Source organism: Monodon monoceros, unplaced genomic scaffold (genome assembly GCF_005190385.1).
Source record: "Monodon monoceros isolate NGI ecotype Baffin Bay Population unplaced genomic scaffold, NGI_Narwhal_1 Super_Scaffold_4, whole genome shotgun sequence".
Lineage (NCBI taxonomy): Eukaryota > Metazoa > Chordata > Mammalia > Artiodactyla > Monodontidae > Monodon > Monodon monoceros.
The window spans coordinates 24,867,002-24,884,203 of NW_021703781.1; the positions used below are offsets into that span (position 1 = coordinate 24,867,002).

The following is a 17,202-nucleotide window of genomic DNA, read 5'->3' on the forward strand; positions in this document are numbered from 1 at the left end:
TTTGGTTCTCAAGCAGGGTAATTACAAGAGACAGTTATATAATTCACAGTTTCAATCTGTTTGTCCTTAATCACATACTTCCACCTAGTTGTATATACCCTCATGAGTATCCGCATCATAGTTTGATTTGTAAATGATGATTGCAGTGTAATTGATTGCTTACATGTAGCATATTGAATTGATTCTTAAAAATGAACGTTAGCTGTTAACATGTCTATTTGAGTTCCTGTTATTTACGTAGTTTGTGGTTCTTGTGTTCAACAGTTGCCTACTGGTTAACAAATTAAACTCCCAGGGCTTTTTTGCTTATTAAATTTGGAAAATGGAGTGTCTGTCTACAACTTAACTAGAAAAGTGCCTAGAACGTAGTGGGCGCTCAGCTGCTAAACACACTGCTAAACCATCCCAACGCTTGGAAAGTTGGATGGACATTCTTTGATTAACAGTGACCACAGAGTATAAAGGCTTATGGGGGGTAATATTAATATATTGTTACTGAAGTCTCAGCTCTAAGTACTGCTAGAATTGGGAGCCAATCTAAACAGTGGACTTTGAGAAAGGTATCACCCACTAACTGAAGGGGTAAAAACTGATGTCTTTTCATACTGCTAGTGATGATATTGCATAGGTTTTTGTTTTTCCAACAGCTAACATCTGACTGTAGCCAGTTTGGGCTTTAAGATCCCTATAGGATTAACGGCTAGATACCTACATGATACCAAGTCCACTGGCAAACCAGCCAGTCACTTGACTGAATACCTCACCCCAGCCCAGCTCCCTACCCCACCCTCCGAAGCCTGCGCATCTGTCAGAATGGGCTCATCGGTAACCCTGTGGGGATACCAATTTATTGCCAGAGGCTTTTTACCTCGAATCCTGTTTGAAAGCTTATAGGAGATAAATAAAAAATAAATGAAAAGAGAAGTTTTCGACTTCTGTAGACCAGCAGAATAGGACTGTTTGTCTAGATGACCTGAGGACAACTAGAGATAGTCTCTCTGCCTTACATTTTCATCATTAGTTGATCAGTCAGATTGAGGGATAGGCCGTGCTTTGATTTTAGAAAGTTGTCTCAAAGACTGACAAATCCCTTTTGAAATGTACTTTGAAAGCAAAGAAAAATTTTGGAGAGATTTCTCTTCCCACTTTTTTCTTTCTTCAGTCTTGCTGTATTCTTGTGTTTGCTGTGTGAAAGCTTATCACCCAGGATTAGCAGGTAAATACACACACACACACACACACACACACACAGTATTTTAGGGGAGTTGTGGGAGAGCAAATGGAAAGGCAAGTTGCTCTTCTGTCTTATCTCCAAACTTGGTCTGAAATCAGTGGCCAGTGTCCACGTTGGTTTAAATGCTCCTCCTCAGTCGGCCAGGAGGATTAGACCAGACAGTGAACTATCTCAGCTACCCCTCCCAGAACCACAGAACCTCAGTGGTCAAAAGAAACTCCAGTTTTTGGTTTTAGTACTTTAATTAAAGGAGAGTTCAGTTGTAATGTTTTACAGGAGAATGGTCTCACAGGTGAAGTATTATGAGTACATACAGTTACTTGCTCAGAGGAGATGCTTTATTTGAAGCGTGTGTGGGTTTAATGCGGTATTTAAAATGTTGTAACTGTTCAAAGATAAATTCTTGTTACCAGGATTTTGTAACTTAAATATGAAAATTTTTTCCAGGTTTCAACTTGGAAGAAATTAGTTTCTGAAATCGTTTTTCAGATTGAATCTCCAAAGTGGACCTTTGCCTATTTACAAGAAAGGACATAATTTTTAAATGCCAAATTACTTCATCGTAAAAAAGTTTGGGGGGTATATCGTAAAAAAATTTGGGGGGGTAAATTTGTTTTTCCCAAAACTTTCCAGAATTTAAAAGTGGTTTGAACTGTGGAAACCTACAAAAGGTCAAAGAGGAGGGCATTCTTCTGACATGTCTTTCTAATTTCTGTCACTTCAGAGGTCATGGTACCCGTACTGTATTGCTGTTACCTAACCAGAGGTGCCTCTGAGTGATGAGTCAGAGCTTTACTTAATTTGCAACAGGCAAGGGCCTCATGAAGAATCTGGTTACTTCCCAAATATATTTAAGGAAAGATACTTTTTAAAATTCTTGCCTTCCCCAAATGATTTTAGTTTGGGAATAAGTGATACTGACAAAGTATAACATCTCTCATTCCCTCATCATTTTATCCTTGTCAGAGGTGCCTTGTTTTCCTAACAAGAAAATTGAGAGACTGAATCTACTTCATACACGATCATCTTCTTAGAAAGAAAAATTATATTGTTCTAAGACACCAGACCAGGACCTTGCTGGTGTGGGACATGTCATACATAAACAAATGTTTCTCAGTTAGATGTTTAAATAAGTGAAGCTTCTGTGAAGTCTATCACAGAGCCAAGGGACCCTCTCCTCCCTGGCCTCAGCTCATAGAGGTCTCTGTTTCGCCCAAGATTCACCTTCTGCTTGCTACAACCACAGCCATTTGGGGAGACAGAAATGGAGAAGTGGGATTGGTGTTGCACCCCAACTTAATATTCTGGCCAAGGTATAGTCCCCAAGACCCTTTGCTTAATATACCCCCTAATACATCTGAGACCAGAGTGGCTTGAGAGGCAAGAGTTGAGACTGGGTGGGATACGGACATCTGTAGTTTTTTAAAGCCCCTGAGTGATTCTGGTGTGCAGCCAGGGTTGAGAACCATTGGGGCTAGACCAGAAGATAGAAAAAGGAGGAGTAAAGGGATGCAGTCTCACTCAATTAGATTATTGGTTATAAAACACCATTAACTCATCTTTGGCTTGTGGCTGTCTCACAGGGGTCTGTCTCTAGCCCTGGTCACCCCCAACTTAGGAACTCATTCACAGATGTTCACCCTCCTCAACACAAGGGCACTACAGAGGGAGGAGAGTCCCCTTTCCTGCCTCCTGGTGCCCTGCTTATGAGTTTGTTTTCGTGAGTTCAAATAAATACCTACCTTTTTCCCTGAGTGACTGACACGCAAAATGACCACCCCCTTCAAGAGAGGCCATGCCTGGTCACAGAATCATGGAACTCATCTGGTAAATTCCAGCATGGTCTTGTAGGCTTGCATGCACGTGCGCACGCACACACAGCGCAGCAGGGACATCATGCCCCAATCATACAGCTTCCCCTCATTCCTCTTCCACTAGACTTGGGAGAGAGGCGGGGGTGTGCAGTAAGAAAGACCAGTGGTCCCGCTGCGTGACTGAGGGAGAGCCCAGCACCAGAGCAGTCTGTGGAGGAGCTGGTGGGATCTTTGAGAAGGGAGATTTTAAAGGGCGGCTAACATAAAAAGAAACAAAATTGAGTTATTTGTAGTGAGGTGGGTGGACCTGGAGTCTGTCACACAGAGTGAAGTAAGTCAGAAAGAGAAAAACAAATACCGTATGCTAACACATATATATGGAATCTAAAAAAAAAAAAAATGGTTCTGAAGAACCTAGGGACAGGACAGGAATAAAGATGCAGACATAGGGAATGGACTTGAGGACACGGGGAGGGGGAAGGGTAAGCTGGGACGAAGTGAGAGAGTGGCATGGACATATATACACTACCAAATGTAAAATAGATAGCTAGTGGGAAGCAGCCACATAGCACAGGGAGGTCAGCTCAGTGCTTTGTGACCACCTAGAGGGGTGGGATAAGGAGGGTGGGAGGGAGACGCAAGAGGGAGGGGATATGGGGATATATGTATATGTGTAGCTGATTCACTTTGTGATACAGCAGAAACTAACACACCATTGTAAAGCAGTTATACTCCAATAAAGATGTTAAAAAAAGTAAAAATAAAAACAAAATAAAGGGGGGCTTAGAGAAACAGGGTGGCATGTGACCCAGGGCAGCCAGCCCTCCTTCTCCAAAGACTGGCTGTTTCCATTCTCTGGGTTTCACTGGCTCAGGCCATTTTCCCAGGGACACACTTGGGTCTTCTAGAACATTTGGGTCTTTGTTTCATCTGTCCTGGGACCGTCCCTGGGTTCTGCTGAAGCCCTCCAGCCATCATTGTTATTGTGGTTTGATAGCCTTGCTGTTTCCTGAGGGTAGTCCTTGGAAGTTAAGGACTTCAGGGCAAAAGGGAATTTAGGGAGCACAGAACTGTGCTTGCTGGGAGCTTTCAGCTGCCAGTTTCTTAAGATCGTTCCTCGAGGCAGAATATGTTTGTTTGTTTGTTTGCTTTTTCATAGCTTCTTCCTTTAATTAGATTTATATTTGGGTGGTTAGATGGGGGCGGGGGTGGGAGGAGAACTGTCTGAGGCAGTAGAGTGGGTGGAATGGTTTTCAGGCGTCTCAGGCAAAAGTAGGAAAAAGCAAAAGTAGCTCTCCTCAGTCTGACTCCATACAGCAAGCAGTCTGTCTCCTTCTGTCCAAATTTTATTTCCTCTACAGTAAGGATATCTAGTCACCAAATGATCACCTTGAGATTTTATTCATTCAATATGTTGAATAATAATAATAGCTAACACTCACAAGGTTTCTGTAATATGCCAAGCACTGTTCTACATGCTTTGTATTAATTCATTTAATTATTATGACAACCCTAAGTGATCAGTATGATTACTCTCCACATTGTATGGATGAAGGATCCCTACAAGAGATTAAATAACTTGCCCGAAGCCACATAGCTGGTACATGCAGACCCTGGCTTACATTGCAGGCAGTCTAGCTCTAGAACCCTTGCCCTTAACCAACCTGTAAAGCCTCTTATGATCTGTTATACTGTATTCAGTAAGTGCCATATTGTTTTAAAATACTTGTGGCCTTGTTGCCCATCTTTTAAAAATTCTTATCACCTTTTATTTAATGCAGATGGTCTAGGGACCTCTGGGGAATCCCTAAGGCCCCTTCAGGGAATATGCAAGATAACTATTTTCAAAGTAATAGTAAGATACTATTTGTCCTTTTCACTCTCATTCTCCCGGGAGCGTTCAGTGGAGTTGTCAAGAATTTCATGACCTGTGATATCACAACAGATTGAATACCAAAACAGATATGAGAATCTAGCTGTTTTCTCTTAAGCCAGTTGTGTGAGAGTTTTGCAAAAATGTAAAACATTGCCTCTCTTCTCACTTTTTGTTTTGTTTTGTTTTGTATTTTAGAAAATCATGTTAACACATAATGGGTTTATGGGGGGTTTTTTTTGTATGAATGAGTAAATATTTGTCACATTTCTCTCTAAAATTAATACCTATAGCCCTTATAAACAGAAGCTCTTAAACAACTTGTTTTTAATGTAAAGAGATCCTGAGACCCAAAAGTTTGAGAATCACTGATTTAATGTATAAACCCTTGCTCTTCAAGTGTGGTTCATGGTATAGGAGCTTGTTAGAAATGCAGAATCTCGGGCCCCACCGCACACCTACTAAATCAGAAACCAGTTGTAACAAGAGGTGATTGTTTGCATAGTGAAGGTGGAGAAGCATAGGCATAGAAGCTATGGACAAAGGCATTCTGCGACTCAGTGACCCTGGCTGAATTTCAGTATGGTGGGGCTTTGGAGATTCCTGCCCCCAATGCTCTACCACCAAGGATCTGGGTGAGGTCTCCTCACCTGAGATTCTTCAGTCCCACTGTCTTTTCATTGGCTCTCCTACTGCACAAGACGGTTTTCACATCCCCATCAAAGTCAGCAGCCCCACAGCAGAGTTTATGGTCCTCAAACTTGTGTGCATCAGAATCACCTGGAGGACTTGTTAAAGGCCAGGCACTGGGTTCTGCCCCCAAAAGTTCTGATTCATAGGCCTGAGAATTTGCAGTTCTAGCAAGTTCCCAGGTGATGCTGATACTGTTGGTCTGGTACCATGCTCTGAAAACCACTGGTCTGTAGACAGTAGACTGAGAAGTCAAGCAATGTTTATTCAAGTTGTTACATAATTACATCAAGCCCATATAATTATGGGAGCGATGTCTTAAACTTCCACATTTTCAAAACCAAACTTTTAAAATACAAAATATCTCAAAATTTCAAATTTTCCAATTTTACTGGGGACGCATCTGTATCTTTTAATAAATGGAAAGCAGTAAGAACTCAGGCAGGTCCCAGATCATTTAGAATACCCCTAGTCTCTTAAAACAGTAGGAAAGGGGCTTCCCTGGTGGCGCAGTGGTTGAGAGTCCGCCTGCCGATGCAGGGGATGGGGGTTCATGCCCCGGTCTGGGAAGATCCCACATGCCGCGGAGCGGCTGGGCCCGTGAGCCATGGCCGCTGAGCTTGCGTGTCCGTAGCCTGTGCTCTGCAACAGGCAGTAGGAAGGCTAAGGTTCAGCTTCCTTCTTTACTAATTGCAAAATCACCACAAAATTTCAGTGAGGAGACATAAATAGCCTGTGAAATTCATTTATCTCCACTTTTTAAACTGATAACATGCCATTTGTCCACTTGGTCACAGAGCTGCTTAACCCCAGAAACCAGTAACAGATGAGCGTGGACCAGTGAATTTCCGTCCCCAGTCATGAGATACATGGTTAGAGCCATTGGATTTCCTCTGATCGAAAGCGGCCGTAAATCCCTGGCCTGCTGTTAGTTCCCAGGCTTGTAAACCCAGTGCTGACTACTGATAAGAACCCTGCAGCGGGGTTTGCTGAACTAGACAGGTGTCCGATGAAAAGTGTATAATCCTTGAAGATTACCTTTCCCTAGAAGCAGCTGGTTACTCCAAACCCATATAACCCAGAGAGATGGGATTTGGGAGTACCTTGCCAAAGTCTGCCCTTTTGTTCATATGGTTTGGCTCCAGGTGGTAGAAGAGAAAGGTGTGCAGGGGTGAGGGTGGCTGCCTTTGGGAGGGAAATCCTTACCTGTGCCTACCCCCTTGCTGAAGAACATTATTCCACTCTGGTCTAGTCTAATATTCTTTAAATATTACTTGTTTAAAAGGAAGGAATGTTTCATATTAAGCAAGGGTTAACCTCGCATTTAATATGCTGGGAGTTCAGCTAATTTGGGAATTGAGGCTGCGAAAACAAATTCTGACCTTGTCCATATAGTTCCTTCCTTATCCTAATGGATCTGACTACAGGAAGGCAACTCTCTATCACTTTTTTTCCAACCCCTAGGAGAGAGTTAACCATTTCAAACATTAGAGATCAGAGGTAGTTAACATGAGGACTGATTATCTTACTACAAGTAGGTCAGACTTAACAGAGGTGAGGTTAAATTTGGGTCCCATGCAATACAGCCTAGAAACGTTTACTTTTTTGCAGACATCACCTTGTTCTTACTTTCTCTGTAAGCAAATACCTTGATAATCTTTTGAATATAGTGTGTGGTCCATACACTGAAACTCAGACCTCACTTTCCTTCGGGTAAGTAGTTCCAGTGAAGCAAAAGCAGCAGCTAGTTTCCTCGAGATAGTTATCAAGATAGTTGATGTGTGGATGAGGTTTATACGGGCCAGTCAGCTTTCAACTGCAAGTCTCCCGATCACAGAGTAAGTGCTGTTCACCAGCACCTCTGGCTCACAGACAATTTAAAGGGAATAATTTCACCAGCGATTAATTATACTGCAGCTACTGGGATTTGTCCTCCAAACATCACTGTTTCCAGTCTGAACAGCCAGGTTTCCCCAGGGGTAGTTCAGGTTTTCTGATTGAAAGTATCCTGAGTTAAGGAAAAGTGTTAGAGCACCACGGGAATCTATTCACCAGGGGTGTATTGTACTTGTTTCAGATGCTTCAGGATAATACACCGGCTTCCAAGATAAGTGCTTTTTATTTCCCTGCATCTTAGATCAATTATTTGGAATCTTTTTGGTAAGTTAAATTTAAGAGCTGTAACTTAAAGCACCACATCTCTATAATCACTCAATAAGTAAATGTTCTTACCAAAAATTATTATGTCAGTGGGCTCTATAGTAATGATGATTTAAGGAGCCTGGAAAAAGTAGAAGGAAACAAAAGATGGCAAGAAATTCATTATTTAAAACATTCCATGTTATGGAGGTCAAGTCATGAAGTGCCACCAGCTACAGCTTTTTTGAGGACAAGTGCCTGCTGCAGGTAAACTTTAAATCATGTATTACATCAACCTTGTGCACAAATGGAGTAGAGGAGACATGGCACAACTTTTCCTGCTAAGCTACTGTACATATTTTAACATATTACCAGTGATTTCAGTTAATTTGTAGGGAACCAGAAATTTGTCCTTGGTCATTTTGGTTGTTGAAATGGATTCCATTTAAACCAAAAATTTCTCCTTCAGGAGGAGACTTCGTGGGCTTACAAATGGCTCTTAGCATAAGTGTAAGTTCCTTCCACTGGTGTAAGCTCCTTGAGGGGCTTGTGAGTCCGAGAGGAGAAGGGAAAACTAACTGCAGGCAGTGCAATGATGCCTTCGGACAGTGGTGTTGTGGGGTCTGTAATGTTGGTGCCCATCATCCCTGAAAACCTGCTTGATGTTTTCTGGCTGGAGTTTGGGTTTGCAGTTTTTTCTCTCCCGCATCCAGGAAAGTATCACTTCCTGGCAGGTGTTGGTAGCCTTTGCAGCCTTCGCTAGCACAGTACAGACGTGTTTGCTGTCAATGTCCGGTGGGCTCGGTGGGGCTCAGTCACAGACCGCAGACTGTGTCCAAGGGAGTGTCCCAGGAGACAGCCACTTAACACAGTGGGAGCAGCAGGTGCTGAAAGGTCCATGCCTAGATGCTTTCTCTCCACAGACTCCAGGTTGCCTGAGAGTTCCAGGGGCTAACCCATCTGGTCTCAGGCCCTGAGAAGGTATATGCTATTACCTCAGGGTGTAAAAGCTTGCACTGTGTAAAGCTTTTGGAGGGATTCTGGCTGCTTTCTCTTAGCCCAGTGTAGGGATTGTGGGAAGAGAAGACAGAACAAAGAAATACATGTGCTTCCTGCGTAAGGTTGCTCATCACAGTGGGGACATAAGGTAGGGAGGGCACATACTACCTTCTGACCACTTTGGTTGTACAGAGATTTTTTCTGCTGGGCTGGGGTGTTGGCAGGGGGTGCTTTCTGTCCCCAACTGTGGGGTTCAGATAAGAACCAACGAGGGGCTAGGGAATTTCACAGTCACTGCAGGAGACTTTTAATGGCGGGGTCTCTTGGACAAAAGTCGATAGTCCCACATCCACGATACTGTGGCTCTTTTTCCCTCCCCTCCCCCCCACCCACTGCCCCAGAAGTACAGAGCTGGGACCTCCAGCCGACGGAGTAAATTTCTCAGCATGTGCCAGGCACTTAGGGGGCAGGTGACAGATGTGCCAATTATCTGTGTTCTGAAGTTTGGGCACACTTTGTACTCTGGTGACAGAGAGCTTTTCTTCACATTGACAGGGCACGATCTGGGCTGGATTCTGCACGGTGGCCGTCAGCGTTAGCATTCCTGACATACTGCTCTTGAAAGCCTTGGTGTGTAGCCGAATGACGTGTCCACAGTGGTGTGACTGTCAAATTTTGCGGTGCTTGTTTGCATTCAATCAAATACTTTGCACTTAAAAATGAGTTAAAGAGACAAGTCAAAAAGACTTCAACAAAACCTAAAGTTAAATATATGCCTATCCTTTATAATAGTGTTCAGATTAAAACCATCAAAATGCAGAATGTTGTGGTTATACCGCTCCAGGGTCAGAGTGAATTTCTTGTTCTATATTTTTGCATTTACAGTGATTCTGAGGCAGGAAAATGCATCAGAGGCATTGATTTCTTCTAACAAAAAATCCAAAATCGAGAAAATCCTTGAAAATGCGGCCATTTTGAAAATGTAGATAAAGAAGAAAAATGCTGAAGATTTGGGTGGTTTACAGAGCAGCATGATTTTGTAATTGCTGCCACCTACTGTATGTGGTTGATGTTTGTTTAAATTTAGGAAGTTCATGAAGGTGAGGCTGTTGAAATAGATAATTAGAGCAAGGTAGACATCATTAGTTTATAACATTTCTTCTCTACTCCATAAGTGGCTCTTAATTACCGAGACAGCCGCCAGCTTTCATTCATTACCTTCAAGTGGGTTTAAAGTTTTTCTCATTTTAAAGTTCCTTTGCCAAGGAACCTTCACAGCAATGCTGTCAAGTGCGCGTTCAGAAGCATACCGTGCTCAGGGCTTTCCTCAGTTCACATGAAACAGTGTGTCTTAAGGAGGTTGTTTTGCTTTAATTTGTAGGAGCGACGGTTGGATTATAAATTAATTTCCATGAAAGAGGTGAAAATGGAGCTAGTGGAGCTGATATGAGTTGCAGCAGTTGACTTAAAAGACATTCTTTTATTAGTCCTAAAACAAAGCTTCAGATCAGCTGCTAGTTAAATGTAACAAGCAATATAGGATCTCAGTCAACAGAGGCCCTTCTCTTTTATTAAGACCCAGCTGTCAAAGGGTCATTCGGTCCTCCCTGTGGAAAACAACTCGCCCATTAATGTTTGGGGTGGTCCCTCGACAGGATTTCTGAGTGAGTGCCTGACATTTAGTTTTTGAAAGGATCTAAAGCTGGGGAACTTGGACGTTGAAACTTATCAGAAGTAATGTGTTCAACCTTAGCTTCGTTAAATATGCCACAGTGTATGTCGAATGCTGCCACCAGCTACGTGCGTGAATTGACTTACAGGGCTGCTATAAAAGATTCAGGAGCATAAACTTCGTGGAGATCAAATCACTGTAGCTGGGAAGAGACTATACATAAAATTAATGCACTTCTCTGATGTGATGTTTTAACCTTGTTGCTACTTATATTATTTCAAGTGGCCCCTGTTCCAATGTCTGAAAACACCACAGTGAGGTCCGCTTTTGCTTTTTCTGCCCTAGGCTATTTGCTTTCTAGAAGAGAAGGCCAAGCAGGATCTCCTGAAAAGCCACTCTCTGATCTGGGCCGTCTCTCCTACCTGGCCTACTGGAAGAGTGTCATCTTAGAATATCTCTACCACCACCATGAGCGGCACATCAGCATCAAGGCCATCAGCAGAGCTACGGGCATGTGCCCACATGACATCGCCACCACTCTGCAGCACCTCCACATGATTGACAAGAGGGACGGCAGGTGAGTACTGGTGCCCTGGGGCGAGCCGGCTGCCTCTTAAGCATCTTACATCAGAAAGGGTCCCTAAAGTGAGGTGGATTCATTCCAGTTAAAGATAAGAGGTTCCCCAACGGTATTATCAAAACCTTTCTCCTAAAAAGAAAACAGGAAATGACACTTTTTTGCTGCCCAGATTTTCAGTTTGCTGTACCCTTTCATTGCTGAGCTTTCTGGCTTTTCCTAACCCAGATAATATTAGTGCTGGCATACATCAGTATGTGAAGGTGAAATGAAATTTCAGCTTTTGAGTGCACTTTGTTCTGCCTCCTCACATTACAGGTTTGTCATCATTAGACGGGAAAAGTTGATATTGGGCCACATGGAAAAGTTGAAAACCTGTTCCCGGACTAATGAGCTTGATCCAGAGAGTCTGAGGTGGACCCCAATTTTAATTTCTAATGCTGCAGTTTCTGAAGAAGAACGAGAAGCTGAAAAAGAGGTAATTCGGCTTCATCAGCCTAAGCTGTGTAACTTCAATCTTGTAGCGTTCTGAAGCTCAGAAAGTTATTAACATCATTGTCAGAAGCTTGGTTATCTAGAGAGAGCTCGTGAAATGATAGGGCGCTAATTTATCCTAACTGAGGTTGCATGGTAAGACATGATAATTTTATTGAATTGAGTATGAAAAATGAAACATTTATCATTGATCACAAAGCAGCATTTTTCACTACTGACAGCATGTAATCAGATCAAATTTGGTGCTGAGCTCCAAGGCTGCAATGTCAATCGATTCTTTGTGTTTATGAACTTGCTTAAAGTGCTCCATGCCAGTGAGCATGTAATGTAGTGATAAAGGACTCAAACCAATTCGCTGCATCATTAATACTGCTAAATATCCCATGAAACCCAATCTTCTTTGATTTGTTATCCTAACTGATGCAAAAGAGTTCTGAGATGATGCAGCTGGAATGCTGCTTGGCTGGCTGACTATCCTGATCAGAAACGACTTAGAGATCCTTTGCCTTTGATCCTTAGAGGCTCTGGCTCTGTAACTGCCCTCTCACTGGCCTGCTATTTTTACCCTCCCCCCTTAGGCTGAGCGGCTAATGGAACAAGCTAGCTGCTGGGAAAAGGAGGAGCAAGAAATCCTGTCATCTAGAGCTAACAGTAGGCAATCACCTGCAAAAGTACAATCGAAAAACAAATATTTGCATTCCCCGGAGAGCCGGCCGGTGGCGGGGGAGCGAGGGCAGCTAATGGAGCTGTCTAAAGAGAGCAGTGAAGAGGAAGAGGAAGAGGAGGAGGAGGAGGAGGAAGAGGAAGAGGAAGAGGAGGAGGAAGAGGAGGAAGAAGAAGAAAATATTCAAAGCTCTCCTCCAAGGTTGACTAAACCACAGTCAGTTGCCATAAAGAGAAAGGTATGTGTCTGTTTAGATTTTCCGTCTGAGTCAGTTTCAGTCACATCTTATTTGTCATTGCAAACATTCTATCTATTAGTATTTGTTTCACTCTCCATTCTTTAGACGTAGTTTATTTGTATCCAGTCCCACTGATCATGTATCGTCATTGTTTATCTTACAGTTATCATTGTGTTTATTCTTTGTGGTTTGTTAGTGCTGTGACAGGAAACCAGGGACAGGCAGGCTTGCTAGTCTGGTAGTTACTGCCACCTGCTGGTTCATAGGACTGGAGTAAATCAGGCTATGTGAACAGAAAAGCGCCCAGGGGAGCACTTAAACCACCCTTCAGTGAATTTTGATGAAAACAGTAAGGCCGAGAGAGGATAGGAGACTTGTCCAAGGTCACACAACTCTTTAGAGATGGAGGCAGAACCAGATGAGTGCTCAGACTCCAAGCCCAGCACTCCTGATGCTATTTCTTGTTCTTGGCATAGAATTGTTAGAAGGTATTTTAAGCTCTTCAGTTTAATGCTATTTTGCATTTATGCAAGTACACATTACTGAAATGTCTCATATCTTAGTAGCCTGGTGGTTTCTCTAGATACACATATCCTGTGCAGAAAGTAAAAAATTGATTTTGTCTTTAGGTAACTGCTCAACCCAGAGCTGATATCTTTGTCTTTAGTATCTGTCTGTGACATAGAGAGGGACCAGACACTGCAGGATAGCCAAGACTAATAGTGACAGCGCAAGTTAAGGCTGTGCCCCAAGGCTACCCTACGTGGTGTCTGTCAAAGAACCTGCTGTTCTCACTCCCAGCTTGGCGTGCCTTCATCTAAGCCTGGCAGTCTTCTAGTGGAAGGGCAGCTGTGGGGAGGTGCTAGAAAAGAGCATCCCATAGAGTGGGCTTTAGGCTTATGAATAATATTTTGATTTCTAACAAGGAAAATGTATTCATGCATTATGTATACAACAAAAGAAATTTGTTTTAAAAACATCAAAAACCAGAATTATCCAAGGCATGATAAATGCCTACTGTCATATAAAGGGACTCAACCTAAAGAAAACCAGTCCTGTATATTGGCTATACTTATGTTTGGGAAAATTCTAATGGATTAGGGAGAGAGCAGGCCAGCTGGGGGGATTAATAATTATAAGTGTTAAATTACAGAATGTGACTGTGAGGATTTATATGTGCACTTCAGTGAACATTCAGGCAGTTAAAAATGTGAGACACAATAATTCTTGGATACAGTTTACTTAGAGTTTGAGTTTAACCAAGCATATTGAACCCTTCTTTGCAATGTATTTCCAATAATTTTTCAGACCCATTATTGACAGATTACATCTTAGCAGCAAATCTGCCTGTTCTTCTTATATTTGAATTTTGTATCATTGAGTACTTTTTGCTTGGAAACAAAAAAACATTTTATATTCGCAATTATGGAGAGTCATTTGTGCCAACCCGTAGTACAATTAGAAAAAATATATATATCTTATGTAAATAAGACACTTTCCACATGTCTTTAGATTTTCTTTAGATGCCATCTATGTTGAAATATTTTGGGGAATTCCCTGGCGGTCCAGTGGTTAGGACTGCACGCTTCCACTGCCAGGGCTAAGATCCCACAAGCCTCGCGGAACGGCCAAAAAAAGAAAAAAAGTAAAATTATCAGTGATATCCCTGCAGCCACCAATATATGACTCTAACATTGTAAACAGACTAATTCTTTCTTCAAGTACCCTTTCTTCTTTTGCATCATTCCTGACGTCCTATGAAATGGGGAACAGGTAGGCTAGTCTTGTACACCATCATATATCTTACAGTGCTTTGCACAGAGTAGTTGCTCCTTGAACAGTTATCAAGTATTAAAATGAGTGACCCAGTGGCTAGTTGATTGTTGAAACATTTATAGAAACATTGGTGTCCATGATGACCTAATCACTATGGTATACAGGATTTTGAAGCCTGCAGGTACTACTGGAAAATATATGCTAGAAAAGCAAACCTTAGCTTTTAAAATCTACAGTTCAGCTGCTAGGATGTTCCCTCTCAAAGCATCTGCTTGAGTAAACAACTGTTTTATTTGGAAAGCACTTGCCTCCGTAGTAGGAGCCCGAGAGGGATGTTAAACATCAAATGGAAGGTTAAGTACAAAGACATTACAGAAGTTTTTGTGTGTAGGAGTCTCAGACACGCGTTCAGTACATGTTTGCTGCGTATCGACTCAACACTGTAATTTCTCATGAGCTCTGATGTATTATGTTTGGCATTAATTTCAGAGGCCTTTTGTGCTAAAGAAGAAAAGGGGTCGTAAACGCAGAAGGATCAACAGCAGTGTAACAACTGAGACCATTTCAGAGACGACAGAAGTACTGAACGAGCCCTTTGACAACTCAGACGAAGAGAGGCCAATGCCACAGCTGGAGCCTACCTGTGAGATTGAAGTAGAGGAGGATGGCGGGAAGCCAGTGCTGAGAAAAGCATTCCAACATCAGCCTGGGAAGAAAAGACAGATAGAGGAAGAGGAAGGAAAAGACAATCATTGCTTTAAGAATGCTGACCCTTGTAGAAGTAAGTGGAGGAATTATAAAAACCTTACCCTTGTGAATATCTGTCTATTATTGCCATAAAGCAGGCACCTGAATTCTACCCAAAGGCATTTCTGAGGCTGTACCGACCCACCAGAAATAAGTGCTCATCTGTCCTTTCTCATTCATAAAAGGTTCTATCCCTTCTTCCTGGAATTGGATTTTTATGTTCAACAACTTTAGAAGTTTAACATAGGCCAGAACATCCCTCTAGGTGGGCTCATCTTACTTTCCAGAAATTGGCTTATCCTCCAAAATTTTGAAGTCTGTCAATAAGAAACACATTGCACCTCCTTGATTCTAATATGTACTTTTTTTCACATTTAACATTTCTGAAATCAGGGTATATATTATTATTGATGTGAGCATTGAATGCAGTAGTTTCTTTCTTCCTGAAAAACAAATATTAGTAAATTGATGATGTGTCCTATAATCAGTGGTGTCTTTGGATATGTTCTTATCAAGAATCATCTAAAACCTACCCACACCATCACTATTAGCTTTGATAATATAGGATAATGTGGAAATCAGGAGATTATCCTTCCTTTCAAATTACTGTTTCACAGTTGCTATTGGCAGGGACACCCCACCCCATCTTCTAAAAAAATTATTAAACACCATTGACTCCTGTTTGATGCCCTGTTTAAAAGAAAACATCCCTTGCCTGTCAGGCTGGGAACTTGAGCTCCCAGCTGAATCGTGAGGATTTGTGGGACAGTCTGTACTCTACAATGGAAATGACCCTATTCAAAACCTTACTTTATTTCAGTCTAGAGAACAGGCCATCTCATTTCCCTGGAAACCACAGGTTATCACTCTTGCCTTTGAAAAGCCACAGTTTTAAGAACATGAGCAAGCAGCTCCTTGACTTTCTTAATTAACAAGAATACTATTGCCACATACATACTTCGCTGAGGCAGTGACATTTCACCCTGGGTATAGAGGAACCAAGCCTTGTTTGTTAGTTTCGTTAAACAAATAAACATACGAAACAACTGCAGAAAGAGGTCATTTTTTGGTCTGGAATTTGAGCCTTATTTCCACTTCTTAGCTGTCCTCTCGGGAGCCTGTACATGAATCATCACTGCCTTCATGCTCCACTTTGTGCCACTTGCCTTTAAAAATTCCAAGTTGCCATATTATACCTGATTCCTTTCAAGATCTTCTTTCTTAAAAAATAATTATTGGAAAGCTCATCTTCTGACTTAGAGGGGTTTCCTACAAATGCTGATAGGTCTAGTAGCACGTGGAATAAGAATGTGGAATCCAAGGTCATTGGCATGCCTGTTGCCTGTCCATACGTATAGACATATGAACTTAGTGAGATGTCTATTAACTGGAGATTGTACTTTGCACTTCGGAAGGAATCAGTCTACAGCACCGTATCTTTTCAGCTAACCAATTTGAATGTAATACATTCAGGTAAGTTTACGTGTAATCCTTTTATTACATAAATGAGCTAAGAGCTTACCCTGTTCTGCACTGATAGGATTAGATATCCAATCTGGCAAAAGGGATCTCTGTTCCACACTGATTATTAGATCTTGTTTTTGTTCTCCAAAATAGTGTTTCTAATAAGGCTATTTCTCTTTGTGAAGCTTTTCCTTTAAATTGACCCCTCTAGGAGATTAGTATAATCTTTAATTTCATAAATATCTTAAGACCTGGGTGTTTTATGTTTGTATTTATTCATATATTTACTTGTTTGCTTGCTTATATTTATATAAATATATTTATAATATATAAATATACATATTTATTTATATTCATATATGCATATAGGTACAGTAAAAATAAGATTAGCTGAGCTAAAATGAACTTGACAGTTATGGTTTGCTTCTTATTTAATATTCAAACCATACCATACATTTGCACATTGATCCAAAATGCAATGTGGATAGAATTAGTGATAAAAAGAATACCTGTATTTTAAATGTTCAATAATTTCATGGTAAATACATTATAGTTTGTGTCATCCAGAAATGATGATCCTGGAGTAGATTACAGATGTATTTATGTTCTGGTTATTTAGCTATTTATTCATTTGTTTCAGAGGTACATAGTTTATTTTTATGCCAGAGAGAACATTCACATCAAAGTAAATAATGTCATCTGAGATCATTTCAATCCAGTAAATGTCCACAAGCTGAAGTTCACTTTCTCAGGATAAATATGCAAGTTAGTTCTATTCATTTCTCCAGTACAGTGGTGATTGGGACATGAGCTAACTTTA

The 17,202-nt window shown here is 41.5% G+C and overlaps 1 protein-coding gene across 1 annotated transcript in view; it reads left to right on the forward strand.

Moving 5' to 3' along the window:
- The window catches only part of KAT6B (lysine acetyltransferase 6B), a 179,033-nt gene that overhangs the window by 157,618 nt on the left and 4,213 nt on the right, over window positions 1–17,202 (forward strand). The window contains 4 exon segments of the mRNA XM_029244861.1: window positions 10,767–10,998; window positions 11,317–11,476; window positions 12,072–12,395; window positions 14,661–14,952. Coding sequence (XP_029100694.1) covers window positions 10,767–10,998; window positions 11,317–11,476; window positions 12,072–12,395; window positions 14,661–14,952 — 1,008 coding nt within the window.